At 44.7% G+C, this 22,401-nt stretch overlaps 1 protein-coding gene across 3 annotated transcripts in view; it reads right to left on the bottom strand.

The window, feature by feature from the left end:
* The window catches only part of gabbr1b (gamma-aminobutyric acid (GABA) B receptor, 1b), a 127,259-nt gene that overhangs the window by 82,133 nt on the left and 22,725 nt on the right, over window positions 1–22,401 (bottom strand). For all 3 annotated transcript variants that reach the window (XR_013095155.1, XM_076879120.1, XM_076879121.1), the window contains exon 2: window positions 19,747–19,881. Coding sequence is in view for 2 of the 3 variants with exons in the window: in XM_076879120.1 (XP_076735235.1) it covers window positions 19,747–19,881 (135 nt within the window). In the remaining variant the exon portion in view is untranslated. The remainder of the gene's footprint in view (window positions 1–19,746; window positions 19,882–22,401) is intronic.

Genomic DNA, 22,401 nt, shown 5'->3' with positions numbered 1-22,401 from the left:
GACGGCTTTGCCTTAAACCCAGCAATATCAAACGTGTCCATGAAACGCAAAACACAGACGAACCACTAAAGGGCCACACAACACCTTCACTACACAACCAAAAACAGATGAAATAAAATGTGTTGTGTCAAGTTAACCATTAACTAAAATTCTACCCACACTCCCCCCAGTCCTACCTACTCAGAATTTAGCCTGACCTAGCTTCTGGAGTGTGCCAGGCTCGAGTCCACTTTAAAGGCAAATCATCAAGTGCCAAATGCACCGAAAAGCCTACCCCAACAGAGAATTAATCCCCACCCGGGTTTGCTCCGAAAATAACAAAGGCAAAACAAAAAACGAGTGTCCGAAGGAAGAGCAAACGCTCAGCTAGACACTCCCCTGTGCTAGCCGGGGAGAGCAGCAGCTAGTCAAATGACACTCACACAACACACAAACACCTGTTCAAACTCGTACTCAACTCAATTCCTTTCATTCCTATCCCGGACGAGCCCCCACTTTGTTACGTCCCCACATGAAAGCTAGGTGAAGAGGGTGGGGGACAGTAACAGTTGGATCCAGGTTGAAATGAAAAGGACGCTAGGCAGAGGTGTTTAACACAAAATAAATCTTTATTATAATTAACCCAATAATCATATAGACAGTAACAACAGAAAGAGACAGCAAGGTCAACCCAAAGAGATGGTGACCACTTCAAGAAAGAAAACAACTATAAGGCTTCAACAGAAAAAGACAGCAACGCTGCTACTAGAAGTAACCAGGCAGGCCAAACCAAATAATGGAGGCCGCCGTCACTTAAGGAAAACCACTGCTCAGTTAAGAGCTACTCACAAAGAGCCATGCACAGTGGGGCTGGTCACACACAGCAGGCCTTTTCCACACCTAGACCAGTATCACACACTGACCAGCACAGAGGAAAACCACCAGAACTCACACCTAGCACTCAAAGCGGAGACACCAGAGAAAACCACCCTCCCACATCCAGCCCATCCCCAGCTTATATAACCTCAGAGAGGTGATTGCTGACTGGGCCCAGGTTGTAAATGAGGCCAATGAGCAGGTACTGCGTCCTGGGGAGAGAGAAGAGCAAGAGAGAGACAGAGGGGTGGAGCAAGAGAGGAGGAAGCGGAGAAAAACACCACGCCCACACAAGGGCAGTATCAGAAGGCCCACCTCAGATGTGGTATTATCAGCAGGAAGATAATAATCAGCTCAGACGAGAGGTTCAGACTTTGCTTGGTGATCTCTCTCTCTCTCCAGTCCTCAGCCACTCAGTCGTCTTCAGCTCCCCAACCTTCAGCACTAGGCTCAAGTACCCAGGACCAGTCTCCTCATCCTGACCATGCCTCCAGGCCCTACCTACACACTGTACGTTCCTTTCACATACCAGAGGATGACATACAGAATTTACCTTGGCCAGAGGCACCACTTCCACTTGATCCTCAGAGTGATGAGCCATTCCCCCTCCTACCACCTCCATGTCAGAGATTCCTGCTAGTGCAGCAGCCTCAGTTCCTTTCAGATGTACGTCACCTTATCAGTACAGCCAACTTCCTGTGACTGAACAGGTCAGGAAAATTAACGTGAAGGACGAGTATGGCCCTGGAGCATGCTTGAAGAGACAGGTCACCCCTGAATATGCAGAGCCATACACCTTTCAGCGCCAACAACCAGAAAGCTTCCAGGAGATGACTGGGGACCCACCTCATTGGCCGCCAATTGATTCCAAAGACTGGAGGAAATATGGTCAGCACGAACCTCTACTGAGTACAGAGACCGTGTTCCAGGGATCAACACCACACATTTCATACTTCACGTCTGATGACCCCAGCCAGTTCGCTTGTTTGCGAATGGCCCTTGACTATATCCTGCGTCATGATGCGACTGAACGTTTCAAGTACCAGATCCTAGTCGATCACCTCAAGTTGGAAGACGTCCTCCTGATTGCAGATTCCTACAGCAATAGCTGCTACACATACAGACAGACCATGTCGTCTCTGATAGAGCTGTATGGTCAACCTCAAACTTGCCCTGCAGCAGATCACTGACGTGTTGTCTGAGTCTCCTGTACGGAGTGGTGACAGCCGAGCACTCCGTCTTTTTGCCCTGAAAGTAAGGGCTCTCGTGGGAATGTTGGAAATCTTGGGAAAGAGGGGAGAGCAGAACTGAAATGTGGGTCACACGTCACCAGACTGCTGTCCAAACTGCCACACAATCATTCAAGATCATGATGTGTATTTCCATCATCCTCAGCAACCTTGAGAGCCACGTGTGGATCGTGGGAAGGGTGCCAGACCCATGAGGTTAATGCATCGCGATCCACTAGCTCTGACAATCTCCTCCAGAGCTTTGCATCATTTCCCGAAGCCCAGCAACTGGTCAACAAAATCCAGCAGTTGCTACTCACTGGTGGCTTTGAATTACGACAGTGGGCTTCCAACTACCCAGAACTCATCAGTCATATGCCACCTGGATCAGTCTCGGAAAACAGTGAACTGTGGTTTTCCCCCAATGGAACTGATGTACCAGAGCAGACTCTGGGCCTGAAATGGCATTGCCAGTCTGACAAGCTAAGATATCAGATACGGCACACCGAGCAGTTGGTGGAGCCCACAATCATCTATTGGGTTCTGGCCAAGCAGTATGATCCGCTTGGCCCATCATTCCTTACACCACTCGGGCCAAAATCCCGGTCCAGCACCTCTGGAGAAAAAGGAGAGACTGGGATGATCCGAATCTGCCAGTTGACCTGTTGCAGCTGTGGCATGCATGGGAAAGTGAATTGATTCAGCTCCCTGATGTCTCCCTGTCACATTGTCACGTGCAGCCGGAGACAGACCTATCCCTTTGCAAGCAAAGCATCCACATCTTTTCCGATGCATCTGAGAAGGCATATGGAGCTGTGGTATCCCCTCAGACAGAAGATCAAATAGGGGGAATCCAGGTAGCCTTCCTAGCCGTCCGATATCGAGTTGCTCCCGTCCGTCAACAGTCCATTCCTAGGTTGGAGCTCTGTGCTGCTCATGTGGGAGCCCAGCTTGCTGCTGTTCTCAAGAGGGAACTCACCCTTCATATCTCCATGCCACAGGTTGTCTACCCAGAAACCGAAATCTTGAGCCGTCGTAGGTGGAGGCAGTGCCAAGCCTTGGCAGATCAATTCTGGATCCACTACATTTGGAATTATCTACCTTCACTCCAGACGTGGCACAACTGGCAACACGAAAGAGATCAGTTGACTGTTGGCACTATCGTTCTCATTGTGGACCAGCAGCTCCCTCGTGCCCTGTGGCTCGTTGGGAAGGTCATCCAAGTCATCCCTGGAGCAGATGGCAGGGTTTGGACTGCTCAGATACAGGTGGGAAACAAGGCATATATACGATCAGTGGCTCAACTCATCAGACTTCCAGCTCTTCCACCAGAGTCTACTGGCTGACCTTCCTAAGTGAAGTGCACCTTTGCTCCGCAAAGTTGGGGGCGGCTGTACAAAAGGCCAGTCAGTCAGCTGTGCTGACAAACAGAGCCACTCTGCTGAGTAAATATACAGGGAGTGCAGAATTATTAGGCAAGTTGTATTTTTGAGGAATAATTTTATTATTGAACAACAACCATGTTCTCAATGAACCCAAAAAACTCATTAATATCAAAGCTGAATGTTTTTGGAAGTAGTTTTTAGTTTGTTTTTAGTTTTAGCTATTTTAGGGGGATATCAGTGTGCGCAGGTGACTATTACTGTGCATAATTATTAGGCAACTTAACAAAAAACAAATATATACCCATTTCAATTATTTATTTTTACCAGTGACACCAATATAACATCTCCACATTCACAAATATATATTTCTGACATTCAAAAACAAAACAAAAACAAATCAGCGACCAATATAGCCACCTTTCTTTGCAAGGACACTCAAAAGCCTGCCATCCATGGATTCTGTCAGTGTTTTGATCTGTTCACCTTCAACATTGCGTGCAGCAGCAACCACAGCCTCCCAGACACTGTTCACAGAGGTGTACTGTTTTCCCTCCTTGTAAATCTCACATTTGATGATGGTCCACAGGTTCTCAATGGGGTTCAGATCAGGTGAACAAGGTGGCCATGTCATTAGTTTTTCTTCTTTTATACCCTTTCTTGCCAGCCACGCTGTGGAGTACTTGGACGCGTGTGATGGAGCATTGTCCTGCATGAAAATCATGTATCTCTCGGAAGTGACGGACAAGGTAAGCGACTCATGTTGTAACTGACGTCAGACGCCGGAGATTTTGGCGGAAAATTAAAGCAAATGGTAGTTTAGATTTGAACAAATTCATTTAAGCTTCAGTATTACCAAATACACTTATCAATTGTCTTATAACTAACACTATTTGTCTAAATAATCTCCAACACCCTGGAGAACAACGAGGAGAGTTTAGAGAATTTAAATGCTTGCGAGAATCCCTGGAGCCAGCAGCAGGTGGAAACGCTTGCGGCTGAAAATGCCACGCTAAGGGAGTCGGTGAAATGTCTCACAGATAATGTTACCCAGCTCAATAGAGAAAATAAAAAAATAAAAGAAACAGTTATCGATCTACAAGCTCGTAGCATGCGTGATAATCTGGTATTTTCTGGTATTCCAGAAGCCGCTGGAGAGGACGCGGAGACCACGGTAAAAAGCTTCATCAAAACCCACCTGAAGCTGCCGGAGGACACTGTGAAGAACATCGTCTTCAATTGGGTACATCGCCTCGGCCCCATTCGGGCTACAGCCAGGAGACCACGTCCTATCGTGGCCAAATTCGGCCACTTCAAACAAAAGCAACATGTGAAAAGCCGCGGCAGGGAATTAAAAGGAACGGACTTCAGCGTGAACGACCAGTTCCCCAAAGAGATCTTGGAACGACGCAGGGTCCTCTTCCCAATCCGACGCGGCTTTATCCAGAAGGGCTCCCGCGCTGTCATCGCTGTGGACCGGCTGTACGTGGACGGACAGCTCCACCGCGACCCCAACATCACTCCGTGGCTGTATTAACCTCACACCAGATAAGAATCAGCTACACCATTTCCCTATCCACTCACACTAACTTGCATTAACATCTGTTTAACTTACCAGTATCAAATCGCATCTTAAAGTGTGATTTCATAGCAGAATTAACACCGTCACTCTCCGTCAGTGATTTAATTGGAATGTTTACGTTTTGTTTGTTTTTTGTTTTTTTCTTCTCGTTTTTTTTCCTCTCTTTTCCCCCTCTTGGATTTATGCTGCTCACCCCTGTCCTTGGTTTCTTTCTTTATTCCTTTCACTGCCTCGATCACCTGCTTCGACACTCATCCGCAAACATCCTTTATTTCGACACATTCGCACCATGCGCTCAACGGCAGCACATTTACTTCAGTCCGACAGCGCACACAGTCGTTTAGGATACACACACTTAAGCCAAGCCTACTCATATTAGTAACTATGCATACACAAAGTCAGACTCAGGGAGCATCTCGCCACACATTTTTTCTCTCTCTCCTTCTCTTTATTTATGAACAAGTGACGTATTCTCTCCACCTGTCTAAGCGACGCACACAGCATACATCCCTAGTTATACACAAACATCTATGGGTGCACGTGAGGTTCATTACATGGAATATAAATGGAGCTGGCTCCAGAGTAAAGAGGTTAAAAATATTTAACCAACTCAAAAAACTACAGGCAGATCTTGTCCTTTTACAAGAGACCCACAGACCTCTTAGAGGTTCGAATGAACTTAAAACACCTGAGTTTCCTAATGTGTTCTCAGCTTGTTATAATTCTAGACAAAGGGGAGTAGCAATTTTAATACATAAAAATATTAATTTCACAGTACTCGATACAGTTATAGATCCAGAGGGCAGATTCTTAATCATTAAACTATCTATACTTGATAAAAAGCTATGTATTGCAAGTGTATATGGTCCAAATGTTGATGATCCCTCATTCTTTCACGGTTTTTTCAGTGCACTCTCTGAACACTTAGATGGCACACTTGTTCTTGGAGGCGACCTCAACCTTGGACTAAATGAAGACATGGATAGGCTCAATACAGCGGGAACTCAGCGTAATTGGCAGTCCACAAATATAATCAAACAGTATATGAGCGACTTTGGTCTTTGCGATGCATGGCGCTCCCTTCACCCCACCAGTAAGGAATATACTTTTTTCTCACATGTCCATCATTCCTACTCTCGTCTGGATTATTTTTTGGTCAGCAGCTCACTGCTGAACGACATTTCAGACACTGAGATTCACCCTATAGCTGTCAGCGATCATGGTCCTGTATCTTTAACACTAATGCACAAGAATAATACTACGCCAAGAAAAAACTGGAGATTTAATATATCACTACTTAAAGATGAAGACTTTATTAAATATTTTAAAAAAGAGTGGACTTCATATTTGGACTATAATGACACTCCCGAAACATCAGCTTCTGTTCTATGGGAAGCAGGGAAAGCTGTGATGAGAGGTAAAATAATTTCTTTCTCATCACATAAAAAGAAAAAAGAAAACAAAAATATTCAGGAATTAGAAAAAAACATCAAATCACTAGAAGAAGCCTACGCGTCCCACCAAGATCAGGAAACATTGAACAAAATACGCAAAACAAAACTAGAATTAAATGAGATAATTGATAAGAAAACAAAATTCTTAGTACAAAGACTACGCCTACAAAATTATGAACATGGTAATAAATCTGGTCAATTTCTAGCAAACCAGCTAAAAATAAATAAAGAAAAAACAACTACAGGTGCTGTTCAAGATTCATCTGGGAACACAATATATGATCCGATACAAATAAACAACATTTTCAGGGATTTCTATAAAACGTTGTATTCACCACAAATAAACCCATCTAAAAAAGAAATTGATCAGTTTTTGGACAACATAACTCTTCCAAAATTATTGGACACTCAAGCAATGGCACTGGATTCACCACTGACACCAGGTGAACTCCAGGAAGCCCTGATAAGTATGCCCAATAATAAGGCTCCAGGTCCAGACGGCTTTCCTGCAGAATTCTACAAAGAATTCTGGTCGATTCTAGCACCAGTTTTCTACAGAACGTTGTTGGAAATTAAAGAAAAGGGCAGACTTCCATCAAATATGAATTCTGCAAACATTAATCTCCTGCTAAAACCAGGCAAAGACCCTGTATATCCCTCAAGCTATCGTCCAATATCCCTTATAAATGTAGACCTTAAAATAATCTGCAAAGCTCTCTCAAAGAGACTGGAGAAAATAACCCCCCTCTTAATTCATCCTGACCAAACTGGTTTCATAAAAGGTAGGCACTCATCAACAAATACACGTAGACTACTTAATTTGATAGACTACTCATACAGTAAAAACCTAGAAACTACAATATTCTCTTTAGATGCAGAAAAAGCATTTAACAGAGTTAACTGGAAATTTCTATTTGCAACTTTACACAAATTTGGTTTTGGATCCTCTTTCATAAACTGGTTAAAAATATTATATAATTCCCCAACAGCTTGTGTTAGAACAAATGACCAGACATCCTCCAGCTTCTGTCTGCTGAGGGGCAGCAGGCAGGGATGCCCACTCTCCCCTTCACTGTTTGCAATTTTTATCGAACCACTAGCAGCAGCAATTAGACAGAATTCAGTAATTAAGAGCATAAAATGCAAGAACGTGGAACATAAAATCAGCCTTTATGCGGATGATGTGTTACTCTTTCTCCAAAATTCACAAACCAATATCTCTGGGGTGATTGAATTGATAAACTCTTTTGCAAGAATATCAGATTACTCAATTAACTGGTCAAAATCTACAGTCCTACCGATTAATTGCTCCCTCCATAATTCCTCTTCTACACCACTGCAATCGGGAAATATAAAATATTTAGGTATTAATGTTTCTCCCAAGCTTGCAGATCTAACTAAATTAAACCATATCCCACTTTTAAAGAAGGTAGAAGATGATCTGGCTAGATGGAAATGTCTACCCATATCACTCATGGGAAGGGTTGCCGCTATAAAAATGATGGTCTTACCAAAAATAAATTATTTATTCTCAATGATCCCAACTAAACCGCCACAAGATTGGTTCAGATCTCTAGATTCATGTATGTCCAAATTCCTTTGGAAAAATAAACCCCCACGTATAAGCTTAAAAACACTACAAAAGACCAAGGATAAAGGAGGACTAGAACTGCCTAACTTTCAGCACTACTTCTTAGCCAACAGGCTTCAGTTTATCTCAGGATGGCTAAAACATACCCTCTTAGATGAACCTTGGCTAGATGTAGAACAAGCACTCTGCAATAATCTAGAGATCTGAGACCTACCATTTATCAGCTCAAACATCCAACGACATGAATGCTTTAAAAGCGTCAACATCAGCTCTTCTCTGACAGCATGGTAGGAGTTTCTAAAATTGACGGAGTTTTCATTAATCCCATGCAAACGTACACCTATCTGGAGCAACCCTGACATATTACAAAACAATAATATGATAAACTTTTCAGATTGGAGTGGTAAAGGAATCAAATATTTAGAACATATACTAGAAGGAACAGAATTTATTTCATTTGACGGACTAGTTACACAATATGGGATCAACAAGAAAAGATTTTTAGAATATCAACAAATTAAATCCATAGTAAAAAAGAAATTTAAACTGGGTCAAGTTGAACTACAAACACCACCAAGTGTGGTTCAATTTCTTACTCTTAAAACCCCCAAATTACTATCCAAAATATACAGAATGCTTTCTAAAACAGATGAATCAATATCACTTCCTATTGCAAAATGGGAAGCGGATTTACCAGTTAACTTAGACCTAAACTTCTGGTCTCAGATTTGCTTAAAAACCTTTCATCTAATTAGAAATCCCAGTCTTCAATTAATTCAATACAAAACATTACATAGAGTGCACTATACAGGTCATCGGATGTTCAAGATGGGCTTTACGTCTACCAACAACTGCTCACACTGCCAAACCAATTCACCGGACAATTATATCCACGCTCTTTGGTTCTGTCCACCAGTTCAGAAGTTTTGGCGCGAGATATGTGAAGACTTATCGAAGTGTCTGAAATGTAACATTCCAACTTCCCCCTTAGTGTGTTTGTTGGGCAGCTTAGATAATGTCACTTCAGAAAAGAATATAGCCCATATGGTTTTCACTGCCCTATGCATAGCCAAGAAAACAGTCCTCATGAACTGGAAAAATAAAAATAATCTTAATTCTAACCAATATAGAAATTATCTATTAGATTACATTAGTCTTGATACAGCCTCTGCCACCACATCAGATCAATTGCTCTGGGCTCCTTTGATCAGCTCCATCACCTAGTGGGGGTGGGGGGTCATAGTTTGGTCCCACCTTCACTGTTGTGATTGGTGTGGGGGTAGGGACAGGCTTAGGGCGTCGGGGGGTTCCCCGGAGGCATCTTCCTTGGGGGGCTCAACCCGGGGTAGCGGTCATGTCCGGTTAGGGGCTCTGTTGGCTCTCAGGTGACTGTTTCCTTGCGGCTGCGTGCAGCGGGGCTAGGGGAGGGTCTGTGCTGACGGACGTGGGTTACTGACCTGGTAGCCTGGCTGCCCCTGGATGGGTCCGGGATGGGCGTGAGGTTCTGGGGGCACTCCGTCTCTGGGCCCCCTTTCCCTGGCTAGGAGGAGGAGTTGGCCGTCCGATTGCGGTCTGGAGTGTGGGGCCTCCCTGCTGCTGCGGAGTCGGGGCGGTCTGCCTCCCCCCACCGCAGGGAAAAGGGTAACACCACCTGGGTCTGGGTGCAGTTCCCTCCTCCAGGGGCAAGGGTACCTAGACCCGGTTTGTAGAGTACGCTTGGGGAGTGTGATCGTGTGTACAGCGTCTCTTTATGTCTGTCTCCACGTTGGTTGAGTGTGGAGTAAGTGCATATGAGAGCATGAGGGTGGGAATGGATGTTTGTATATGTGTGTGCCTGTATTTCTGTGTCTATATGTCAGGTTGGGTGTCAGGCACCACCTCTCTGGGGACATCTTAGGCCCTCCAAGGTTTGGAGGCCTATCTCCCCCTACCACCACTTCCCCTGCCAGTGGCGGACTCCCTCAGACATTGGTGCGTTGGTGGTTCTTTGTGTCCGGGGATGGGCGTCCAGGTACTCACCGGCTCACTCCTTGGCGGCCGCTTATCGGGGCCTGGAGCCTGGGGCTCGCTCGGGCCACTTCGGAGGTGGGGTGCCCCCTCTCGGCCTGGGGCTCGGTCACTCAAGCACGGCTGGCTGCCGGCGGAGCTCACGGGTGCGTCACTGCAACTCCCCCTGGCTTCTGCTCCGCGGCTGCTGAGTGAGCCCTCATCTGGGACTCTCCTCAGCTCTTTCTGAGACAGTGGCGCGGCTGCCCCTCTGTTGGTCTTCCTTGGTCTCTTGTGTTCTGGGGGCCTCTAGATGTCTGGAGTTTTGATCTCCTCCATACCTGCTTCATGCCCTGGAGGACGGGGCTGTGGCCCCCCCACACCCTCTAGCAGATTATTACATGAAGGAACCTTTTAAAAAAAAACAAAAAACAAGCGCGTCCATGCTCACAGGTGTACACACGGGTGATCACACCCACAAACTACACCCTTTTTGGCTCCTACCTCAAAGCACACTGTGTTCTGTTGATCTTATGTGCTGCACAATAATGTTTAATATTTAGTATTTACTGTCATATTTCCATATATCATTGTGATGTTGTTTATTCTGTTACTCTTGTTCTCTTCTGCTTGTTTTCTTTTTTCTTTCTCAGCAGGTGATCCAGGTGATTGATATATGCTTTTTTTTTCTTTTTTTTTCTGTTCACTCTGTTGGTTTTTGTCTTTTGCCCTTCTCCCTCGTCCCTCTTCTCAGCTGTTTCTCTTTCCCTCTTTCTTTCTCCCCTTCTTTCCCCCAGTCAAGTCTGTCCCGTATTCAGTAAGTGAAAATAAAATAAACAAAAAAAAAAGAAAAGAAAAAGAAAATCATGTTTTTCTTGAAGGATGCAGACTTCTTCCTGTACCACTGCTTGAAGAAGGTGTCTTCCAGAAACTGGCAGTAGGACTGGGAGTTGAGCTTGACTCCATCCTCAACCCGAAAAGGCCCCACAAGCTCATCTTTGATGATACCAGCCCAAACCAGTACTCCACCTCCACCTTGCTGGCGTCTGAGTCGGACTGGAGCTCTCTGCCCTTTACCAATCCAGCCACGGGCCCATCCATCTGGCCCATCAAGACTCACTCTCATTTCATCAGTCCATAAAACCTTAGAAAAATCAGTCTTGAGATATTTCTTGGCCCAGTCTTGACGTTTCAGCTTGTGTGTCTTGTTCAGTGGTGGTCGTCTTTCAGCCTTTCTTACCTTGGCCATGTCTCTGAGTATTGCACACCTTGTGCTTTTGGGCACTCCAGTGATGTTGCAGCTCTGAAATATGGCCAAACTGGTGGCAAGTGGCATCTTGGCAGCTGCACGCTTGACTTTTCTCAGTTCATGGGCAGTTATTTTGCGCCTTGGTTTTTCCACACGCTTCTTGCGACCCTGTTGACTATTTTGAATGTCTTGAATGTTCTTGTTGAGAACCGCTTCCCACTGTTTCAATTCCTTGGAATCGTTTGCCACTTTTAAAAACGATTCCCTTATCGATTCCAGTCGCCCCGAAACACGTCATCACGTTGAGTAGCGTCTTTTACCCAGTAGGAAACACGGCGCCTGAGCGGCACAAACGCTCAAAAGTTTGGTTACACTTTATGAGAAAGGATGACAACAGGGCAACGTGCAATACTTGCAAAGTAGAGATTTCATCAAAGGGAGGAAACACTACGAATATGCAAAAGCATTTGCTCAAAAAACATGCGATTGCTTTCAACGAATGTCGTGTTTTTGATCCGCTCCGGACTAGCGAAGCTCAACCCAGCAGCAGCGGTAGCGTTTCCACGTCCTCTCCCGTTAATACTGCAGGTAACTAATCAATTAGCATTGCATATTATGTTAGCGCGATTTACCTTATTACAAAACCTGCTATTACTGTGCGTTGCATTTAGATAACCATGATGAGAGAGACAGAGTCTGGCTGGCTCAGATGCTGGCAGTTCTCGCTGCAGTCTACCGGTAGCGTCTCCTTTCAGGCCAGGATAGACGAATGTCACCCAGCAGTGTCTAAGTTTGTGGTCAAAGGCTTGCACCCATTTGCCACAGCAGATGCCCCCGATTTCACTTTGGTAAGTGAATGTGTTTAATTGTAGGCAGGGACATTACTGGATATTCTTGTGTAATTGCTACAGAATAATTTATGTTAAACTTTGTTATTGCTACAGGAGAATATTTATTTTATTATTTTACATATACATTTTTTTCCTGGGGACCCTGTGACACCCCATTGAAGAGCCGTAGGCTGGATCTCTTAAGATCTCACTGTTGGGTTTGTAAGGCCATGTTACTCCTAAATTTCTATCTTGTTCAAAGAGAAGATATAAAACACAGTTCTAAGCTAATCGACTTTAGTGTTCTCCTTTTTTAAAAAGAATCGATAAGAGAATCGATAAGGAATCGAATCGTTAAACAGAATCGAAAATGGAATCGGAATCGTTAAAATCTTATCAATACCCATCCCTATTGATGATACCAGCCCAAACCAGTACTCCACCTCCACCTTGCTGGCGTCTGAGTCGGACTAGAGCTCTCTGCCCTTTACCAATCCAGCCACGGGCCCATCCATCTGGCCCATCAAGACTCACTCTCATTTCATCAGTCCATAAAACCTTAGAAAAATCAGTCTTGAGATATTTCTTGGCCAAGTCTTGACGTTTCAGCTTGTGTGTCTTGTTCAGTGGTGGTCGTCTTTCAGCCTTTCTTACCTTGGCCATGTCTCTGAGTATTGCACACCTTGTGCTTTTGGGCACTCCAGTGATGTTGCAGCTCTGAAATATGGCCAAACTGGTGGCAAGTGGCATCTTGGCAGCTGCACGCTTGACTTTTCTCAGTTCATGGGCAGTTATTTTGCGCCTTGGTTTTTCCACACGCTTCTTGCGACCCTGTTGACTATTTTGAATGAAACGCTTGATTGTTCGATGATCACGCTTCAGAAGCTTTGCAATTTTGAGACTGCTGCATCCCTCTGCAAGATATCTCACTATTTTTGACTTTTCTGAGCCTGTCAAGTCCTTCTTTTGACCCATTTTGCCAAAGGAAAGGAAGTTGCCTAATAATTATGCACACCTGATATAGGGTGTTGATGTCATTAGACCACACCCCTTCTCATTACAGAGATGCACATCACCTAATATGCTTAATTGGTAGTAGGCTTTCGAGCCTATACAGCTTGGAGTAAGACAACATGCATGAAGAGGATGATGTGGACAAAATACTCATTTGCCTAATAATTCTGCACTCCCTGTATAAGCATACAGATGACGATTAGCCAATGAGTGTAATTGCTCATGTTGGATCTTGTGTAAAGTGTCTAGTTGGGACTTATGTAAATAGTAAAATTAGCACTTGTTGATATTCCCTTATTTTGGTTGAATGTTGTACTACCCAGTATTGTTTGTATTGTTGTATTACACATTTAATTTACTCTGTTCACATAATTATATAAGACTTTTATGTTCTCTTCCAACAGAAACCACACCATTACTTCAACATAGGGCATATAGAATTCTACGGCACGTTAAATCCCCTCACTGACATTATGGATGTGTAACTTGGATTCTTGTTCAATAAATGAGTGAACGACAGATACCCGAGTGGAAGTGGATTTGTGGATAAGCCATCTGTTCTTATCAGACAACCCTGCTGAAATTGTGGATTCATAGTGTCAGCACCTTATCATCTTCATCATTCATAGTCAGGAGGTCAAGTCCGTCTCTCTTAAAGTGACATCTTCGATTACACTTTCCCGTTCCCTGGTCGTGTCGGTATATCGATCGATCGATAGATAGTTGACTGAATAACTAGCCACTACTCAATAACTATCTATGTATGTCTGTCTGTCTGTCTGTCTGTCTGTCTGTCTGTATGTATGTATGTATGTATGTATGTATGTATGTATGTATGTATGTATGTTGCAGACATAGAGGACAGTTACAAGTACCTGGGGATCCCGCAGGCGAATGGGAACCATGAAGAGGCCGCTAGAAAGGCTGCAACCACCAAGTACCTGCAGAGGGTCAGGCAAGTCCTGAGGAGTCAGCTGAATGGTAAGAACAAGATCCGGGCCATCAACACATACGCCCTGCCCGTGATCAGGTACCCTGCTGGGGTAATAAGCTGGCCAAAGGAGGAGATAGAAGCCACTGACATAAAGACAAGAAAGCTCCTGACCATGCATGGAGGGTTTCACCCCAAGTCCAGCACCCTGAGGCTGTACGCTAAGCGGAAGGAAGGGGGCCGGGGACTGGTGAGTGTCAGCACCACAGTCCAGGATGAGACAAGGAACATCCAAGAATACATTGGGAAGATGGCCCCAACTGACCGAGTGCTCAGTGAATACCTCAGGCAGCAGAAACCCAAGAAAGAGGAGGGAGACGAGGAACCATCATGGAAGGACAGGCCCCTGCACGGTATGTACCACCGGCAGATAGAGGAGGTGGCTGATATCCAGAAATCCTACCAGTGGCTGGACAAAGCTGGACTGAAAGACAGCACAGAGGCACTAATCATGGCAGCACAAGAACAAGCTCTGAGTACAAGATCCATAGAGGCTGGGGTCTATCACACCAGGCAAGACCCCAGGTGCAGGCTGTGTAAAGATGCCCCAGAGACAATCCAGCACATAACAGCAGGGTGCAAGATGCTAGCAGGCAAGGCATACATGGAACGCCATAACCAAGTGGCCGGCATAGTGTACAGGAACATCTGTGCCGAGTATAACCTGGAAGTCCCGAGGTCAAAATGGGAGATGCCCCCAAGGGTGGTGGAGAATGACCGAGCTAAGATCCTGTGGGACTTCCAGATACAGACGGACAAAATGGTGGTGGCTAACCAACCGGACATAGTGGTGGTAGACAAACAGAAGAAGACAGCCGTAGTGATCGATGTAGCGGTTCCGAATGACAGCAATATCAGGAAGAAGGAACACGAGAAGCTGGAGAAATACCAAGGGCTCAGAGAAGAGCTCGAGAGGATGTGGAGGGTGAAGGTAACGGTGGTCCCCGTGGTAATCGGAGCACTAGGTGCGGTGACTCCCAAGCTAGGCGAGTGGCTCCAGCAGATCCCGGGAATAACATCGGAGATCTCTGTCCAGAAGAGCGCAGTCCTGGGAACAGCTAAGATACTGCGCAGGACCCTCAAGCTCCCAGGCCTCTGGTAGAGGACCCGAGCTTGAAGGATAAACCGCCCACAGGGGCGTGCTGGGTGTAAAAAAAAAAGTATATATGTATATATGTAAAGTAATTCATTATTATCAGGATGTCCAAAAAACTCACTGAAAAGCCTTCAGCTAATCCAAAATGCTGCAGCAAGAGTCCTGACAGGGACTAGAAAGAGAGAGCAGATTTCTCCTGTTTTGGCTTCCCTTCATTGGCTTCCTGTTAAATCCAGAATTGAATTCAAAATCCTGCTCCTCACATACAAGGTCTTAAATAATCAGGCCCCATCTTATCTTAATGACCTTGTAGTACCATATCACTCTATTAGAGCACTTCGCTCTCGCTCTGCAGGCCTACTTGTTGTTCCTAGAGTATTTAAAAGTAGAATGGGAGGCAGAGCCTTCAGTTTTCAGGCCCCTCTTCTGTGGAACCAGCTTCCAGTTTGGATTCAGGAGACAGACACTATCTCTACTTTCAAGATTAGGCTTAAAACTTTCCTTTTTGCTAAAGCATATAGTTAGGGCTGGATCAGGTGACCCTGAATCCTCCCTTAGTTATGCTGCAATAGACATAGGCTGCCGGGGGATTCCCATGATGCATTGAGTTTTTCCTTTCCAGTCACCTTTCTCACTCACTATGTATTAACAGACCTCTCTGCATTGAATCATATCTGTTATTAATCTCTGTCCCTCTTCCACAGCATGTCTTTATCCTGTCTTCCTTCTCTCACCCCAACCGGTCGCAGCAGATGGCCGCCCCTCCCTGAGCCTGGTTCTGCCGGAGGTTTCTTCCTGTTAAAAGGGAGTTTTTCCTTCCCACTGTTGCCAAAGTGCTTGCTCATAGGGGGTCATATGATTGTTGGGTTTTTCTCTGTATCTATGAAGCGCCTTGAGGCGACTTATGTTGTGATTTGGCGCTATATAAATAAAATTGAATTGAATTGAATTGAATTCGGAACCGCTACATCAATCACTACGGCCGTCTTCTTCTGTTTGACTACCACCACTATGTCCGGTTGGTTAGCCACCACCATTTTGTCCGTCTGTATCTGGAAGTCCCACAGGATCTTAGCTCAGTCATTCTCCACCACCCTTGGGGGCATCTCCCATTTTGACCTCGGGACTTCCAGGTTATACTCGGCACAGATGTTCCTGTACACTATGCCGGCCACTTGGTTGTGGCATTCCATGTATGCCTTGCCTGCTAGCATCTTGCACCCTGCTGTTATGTGCTGGATTGTCTCTGGGGCATCTTTACACAGCCTGCACCTGGGGTCTTGCCTGGTGTGATAGACCCCAGCCTTTATGGATCTCGTACTCAGAGCTTGTTCTTGTGCTGCCATGATTAGTGCCTCTGTGCTGTCTTTCAGTCCAGCTTTGTCCAGCCACTGGTAGGATTTCTGGATATCAGCCACCTCCTCTATCTGCCGGTGGTACATACTGTGCAGGGGCCTGTCCTTCCATGATGGTTCCTCGTCTCCCTCCTCTTTCTTGGGTTTCTGCTGCCTGAGGTATTCACTGAGCACTCGGTCAGTTGGGGCCATCTTCCCAATGTATTCTTGGATGTTCGTTGTCTCATCCTGGACTGTGGTGCTGACACTCACCAGTCCCCGGCCCCCTTCCTTCCGCTTAGCGTACAGCCTCAGGGTGCTGGACTTGGGGTGAAACCCTCCATGCATGGTAAGGAGCTTTCTTGTCTTTATATCAGTGGCTTCTATCTCCTCATTTGGCCAGCCTATTACCCCAGCAGGGTACCTGATCATGGGCAGGGCGTACGTGTTGATGGCCCGGATCTTGTTCTTACCAGCAGGGTACCTGATCATGGGCAGGGCGTACGTGTGTATGGCCCGGATCTTGTTCTTACCATTCTGCTGACTCCTCAGGACTTGCCTGACCCTCTGCAGGTACTTGGTGGTTGCAGCTTTTCTAGCGACCTCTTCATGGTTCCCATTCGCCTGCGGGATCCCCAGGTACTTGTAACTGTCCTCTATGCCTGCAATGTTGCCTTCTGGTAGTTTAATCCCCTCAGTTCTGACTACCTTCCCTCTCTTTGTTACCATCCGACTACACCTCTCCAGTCCGAACGACATTCCAATGTCATTGCTGTATAGCCTGGTAGTGTGGATCAGTGAATCGATGTCTCGTTCACTCTTGGCATACAGCTTGATGTCATCCATGTACAGGAGGTGGCTGACAACTGCTCTGTTCCGTAGTCGGTATCCGTAACAGTCTTGTTAATGCTCTCACTGAGGGGGTTCAGGCCTATGCAGAACAGCAGGGGGGACAGAGCATCTCCTTGGTAGATCCCGCACTTAATGGTGACTTGTGCTATGGGCTTGGAGTTGGCCTCTGTTGTGCGCCACATCCCCATTGAGTTCCTGATGAAGGCTCTTAGGGTCCCATTGATCTTGTACAATTCTAGGCATTCCAGTATCCAGCTGTGGGGCATTGAGTCATAGGCCTTCTTGTAATCAATCCAGGCAGTGCACAGGTTGGTCAGTCTGGTCTTGCAGTCTCGGCTGACTGTTCTGTCTACCAGTAGCTGGTGTTTTGCGCCTCTGGTATTCTTGCCAATTCCTTTCTGTGTCCCGCTCATGTATTGACCCATGTGCCTGTTCATCTTAGCCGATATGATGCCTGGCAGGAGCTTCCATGTAGTACTGAGGCAGGTTACTGGTCGGTAGTTGGAGGGGACCGGTCCCTTCTTGGGGTCCTTGGGGATCAGGACCGTCCGACCTTCGGTTAGCCATTCCGGGTGTCTCTCGTTAACTAGCAGCTGGTTCATTTGTGCTGCCAGACGCTCGTGGAGTGCAGTCAGCTTCTTCAGCCAGTAGGCGTGAACCATGTCGGGCCCTGGTGCTGTCCAACTCTTCATACTGGAGACCCTTTCTTGGATATCTGCCACTGTGATGGTTACTGGACCCTGTTCAGGGAGGTCGCTGTGGTCTGCCCTCAGATCCACTAGCCACTGAGTATTGCCGTTATGGGTTGCGTCCTTCTCCCATATGCTCTTCCAGTATTGCTCGGTCTCCAGCCTTGGTGGTGCTGTTCTCTTATTGTTCCCTTGCCACTGAGAGTACACCTTTGCTGGTTCTGTGGAGAACAGCTGGTTTATTCTCCTGCCTTCTATCTCTCTGGTGTACCTCCTCAAGCGGCTGGCCAAGGCTGTGAGTCTTTGCTTGGCAGTTTCCAAGGCCTCAGGTATGGACAGCTTGTTGTATTTCTTATGCACCTTCTTTGTCGCACCTTTCTGCAACTCCGTTAGTTGGCTAACCTCCCTCCGTGTTACTTTGATCTTGCCCTCTAGCCTCCTTCTCCATGGAGGGTACTGCCCCTTGTGGCTGTTCAACTTGTACCCAAGCATCTCACTGATCACTGCTGCCGTATTGTAGATCAGCTTGTTAGTGTCGGTAATCGTGGTTGTAGGTATTGTCCGTAGTGCTGCATTAACATCATCTAGCAGACCTTCTGAGGGTACTTCACGTAATCTCGGTAACCGGCTGCGGGGGATCCAGGTTTCAAACTTGGCCATGTATGTATATATATATATAGAGAGAGATATCCACTTGATAGTTGACTGAATAACTATCCACCTGTTTTACGTTTTTCTTGGCCTTCAGACAATAATTCCTGTTTCTATAGTGTTGGACAGGACAGTCAAAGAGCAGAACAAAAGAAAAACGAAAAAACTATGCAAAAACATCAACAGGTCATCTACTAATGAGTAGCTTCGTTGTTTGATCCCTGGCTGCTCCAGTCTTCATGCAAATATCCTCCAACTTGCTCTCCGATGCGTGAATGTGTGTGGATATTAGGTAGAAAGCATTCATGTAGAAAAAGCATAGAAAAAGGAGCTTGTATGAATGGGTATGAATGTGGCATGTTGTATAAAGTGCTTTCAGTTCTCAGGTAGAGCAGAAAATTGCCCTATAAGTCCATTTACTATTTATCATTTGTTTCACCCTTTGATGCATAAATTACTTTAACGTCAATCAGGATTTTTTCTTAAGTATTTTTATTTATCTTTACGCATGAAAAGATAAATGGTTGGATGAATCCGTATCACAACCTTAACCGAGTATTCTGCAGCTGACGCCCTAATCTGACTGTCTCACTGTGACATCTCTTTAGCTCACTGTCTTCAAGTATATATTTTGGCTCTGTATTCTTGGTGTAAAGAGTTGCTTCCTGTGATATTTTTGTGTTTTGTTGTCACCTATAGTGCTAAGTGTTCTTGGTGGTATTTTCACACAACAGCACCCAGAGATTACTTATCACCTAAACGCTGTGGGCAGCCTTTGTGTTTCCTTTTCTTTTGCATCAGTATTTTTGTATGCACAGTTCTTCTTTCCAGTTTCATTGTGACTTGCACTATTCAGTAATACTACTGCCATTGTTTTTTTTTCTTAAAACAATGTAATTACATCACTGAATTACTGTTTAGAAGTTGTATATTGAAGCTCTAAAAATGTAAAGGCTTTTACCACTATGAGGTTCCACATGCGAGCAGCTTCGGCCACCAGTGTGGACACAGAGCTGCAGCCTGGCATCAACACGATTTTGATAGGCTCTGTGTACAGAAGGTCATACAGCAGCTTGGTGGCCTCACCAGGATCACACTATAGGGACACAAACACACAAGACATGTTTGTCAGCATACATTGTTCCAAACAACTTTACATATGATAACACTAAATAAATAACTGTTCATAGGTACAATTAAGTCCATAAGTATTTGGTCAAAGAAATTTTTTTGTGATGTTGCCTCTGTTCACCACCACTGAACTTTAAATCAAACATCAAGATGCACTTACATTTTTTTTAGTTAAGGGTTTAACAAAAGTATTTAGGTAACTATTCGGGAATTAAAATAAGGCTAAAAAATAATGGCATAAAAAAACAGAATTTTAAATGTAAGGAATTAAATCTGGATGCGTCATGACTGCGCGTGGCAGGCAAGAATGGTGGACCCAAAGTGCAGACTCACAGAGGCAAAAAGGTGAACTCAATGCAGCTTTATTGCTGAATGCCAAAAAAAATAACTAAACTGAAAATACAAATAAACTAGGTAGGCAGGCTGACAGACGGAACACATAGTACAAGATGATAAAGATCATTACACAGACCAAGGAAAACACACGGCTTAAATACAGGGAGCCATCAGGTAATGGGAGACAAGAGGGGGACACAGGTAGGACAAATCAGACCTAACAACATAAGGAAAACAAAACTAGAAACACTGACATGAGACAAAGCCCTTCAAAGTAAAACAGGAAATATAACACAGAGACACGAGAAGGGGACACAGCTGACAGGAGAGACAGGGCAACCATGAAACAGAGACAGAAACCAGGAGACTAAGAACTCTAACATAGAAACCAAAAGACTAGAAATTTTAAATAATGACAAAATCAAAGTGCAATAATAATGCAAAACTCAAAACACTGGGTCAACAACCCAGGTACCCTAACAGGATGAAAAATTTTTTGACCACGTCTAGAACTCATGGATATCACCAAATGCTGTACGTCCCCCTTAAGATGTTCTAGCAGGTCTTTACCGCAGCTGTCTTACGCTCCTGCTTGTTTGTGGGTTTCTGTGCCTTCAGTTATGTTTTCTGTAACTGAAAAGCCTGCAGGGGGTAGACATTAGATGATTGTCTTGTCCGCTCAAAAATCTCTCTCTTTTTTTTTCCCTTGAATTGCTTTTCACTGTTTTGGGTCATTATTCAATTGCACTGAGAGAGATGCTGTCTGATTACTTTAAAACATTTGGCTGAATCGTAGCATAGCCTTCAGAATTCATCCCCACTACTTCTATCAGCAGTCACATCATCAGTAAACACAAGCGACCCAGTTCCAATAGCAGACATACATGCCTGTACCATAACACGGAGGGATAGTGACATAAAGAAATTTTTAATCCACCCAGCTTAAAAGTAAGGTTAACTTTTTTGTCTTTCTGGGTTGTTGGAGGATGGTGGATAATTGCAGTCAAGCACTAAACAAAAAACAAAACAAAACAAAAAAAAAACAGAAAAAAACTCAGAACAAATTAATGTGGAAGGACACTAAGCATAGGATATATCAAAAATATGATACACGGTTTGCTGAATGTAGAACTAAAATATATTAACCAATTTAAAATGTGTTTTCTTCTGTATATGTACAGAGAGCCAATAAAAAAAGGGTTGCAAAGGGGCGATGTGAGGCACGTTCCAAGGTCACCTCAACCAGAGCCATGGCGGGCTCATCTGGTGAAGCAGACAGAGCATCTACCCATGTGTTTCTGGAGAATGCATATACCCACCAGTCAGATCCCATCATCTTGACTGTCATATTACAAATGATGCCTGACTTTCTCTTTATAGCCTATAGTCAATGAAATCAATAAACCATTTATATGATAATGATGAGTGTGGTAATCATTAAACATTTAACAGAGAGTTCACAAACAATGAAATTAATGTTTATACAAATCTGTGTATCATCACACAGGTTTGAGCCATAAAAAGGGGTTTGCATAGCCATGCCTAACTGACATTTTCTTACACACTGATCAATAAGACCTGGTGCCCAAAACTTTTAGGTTGATTCAGTGACATATCTTTTAAAAGAGAGCATACTGATATAACCATAAGTGATGTACCAATACCAGCTTAAACATGAACTGTATATCAAAGGTTGGAATTGTGACATTAAAAAAATAATGATTGCTTAAAGAAATTTAATTTGTAGTTCTAAATAAATTCTAAATGCATTTAAGACATTTTTTACTCACTGTATGTCTCTTCCACGATGTTATTTCTCTCTCCAACAACGCAGGTTACAATTACATTAGCATGACCAAGTATGCAAATTAGACGATGACGTCATTTAGCGACTTCTAGCGATTTTCCTTACTGAGGATTTGGCAACGCTGGCGCGATGTGTTCAGTTGATGTTGGAGAGGAATAAAGAAGGATGGAAGAAAGAGTTTCTACCATCAGCGTTTTGGCGCCAGAGTGCGTCGCTGCCTGCCGCCTTGCGCTTTTACGGCCCAGGGAAACGGACCCGCCAGCGAGCTGTAGCAGCCATGACCGCTGGCAATACAGAAAGGCTGCTCTTCATACAGGGAGTGCAGAATTATTAGGCAAGTTG

This window comes from Maylandia zebra, linkage group LG22 (assembly GCF_041146795.1).
Source record: "Maylandia zebra isolate NMK-2024a linkage group LG22, Mzebra_GT3a, whole genome shotgun sequence".
Lineage (NCBI taxonomy): Eukaryota > Metazoa > Chordata > Actinopteri > Cichliformes > Cichlidae > Maylandia > Maylandia zebra.
This window is presented reverse-complemented; position numbering and strand designations above follow the sequence as displayed.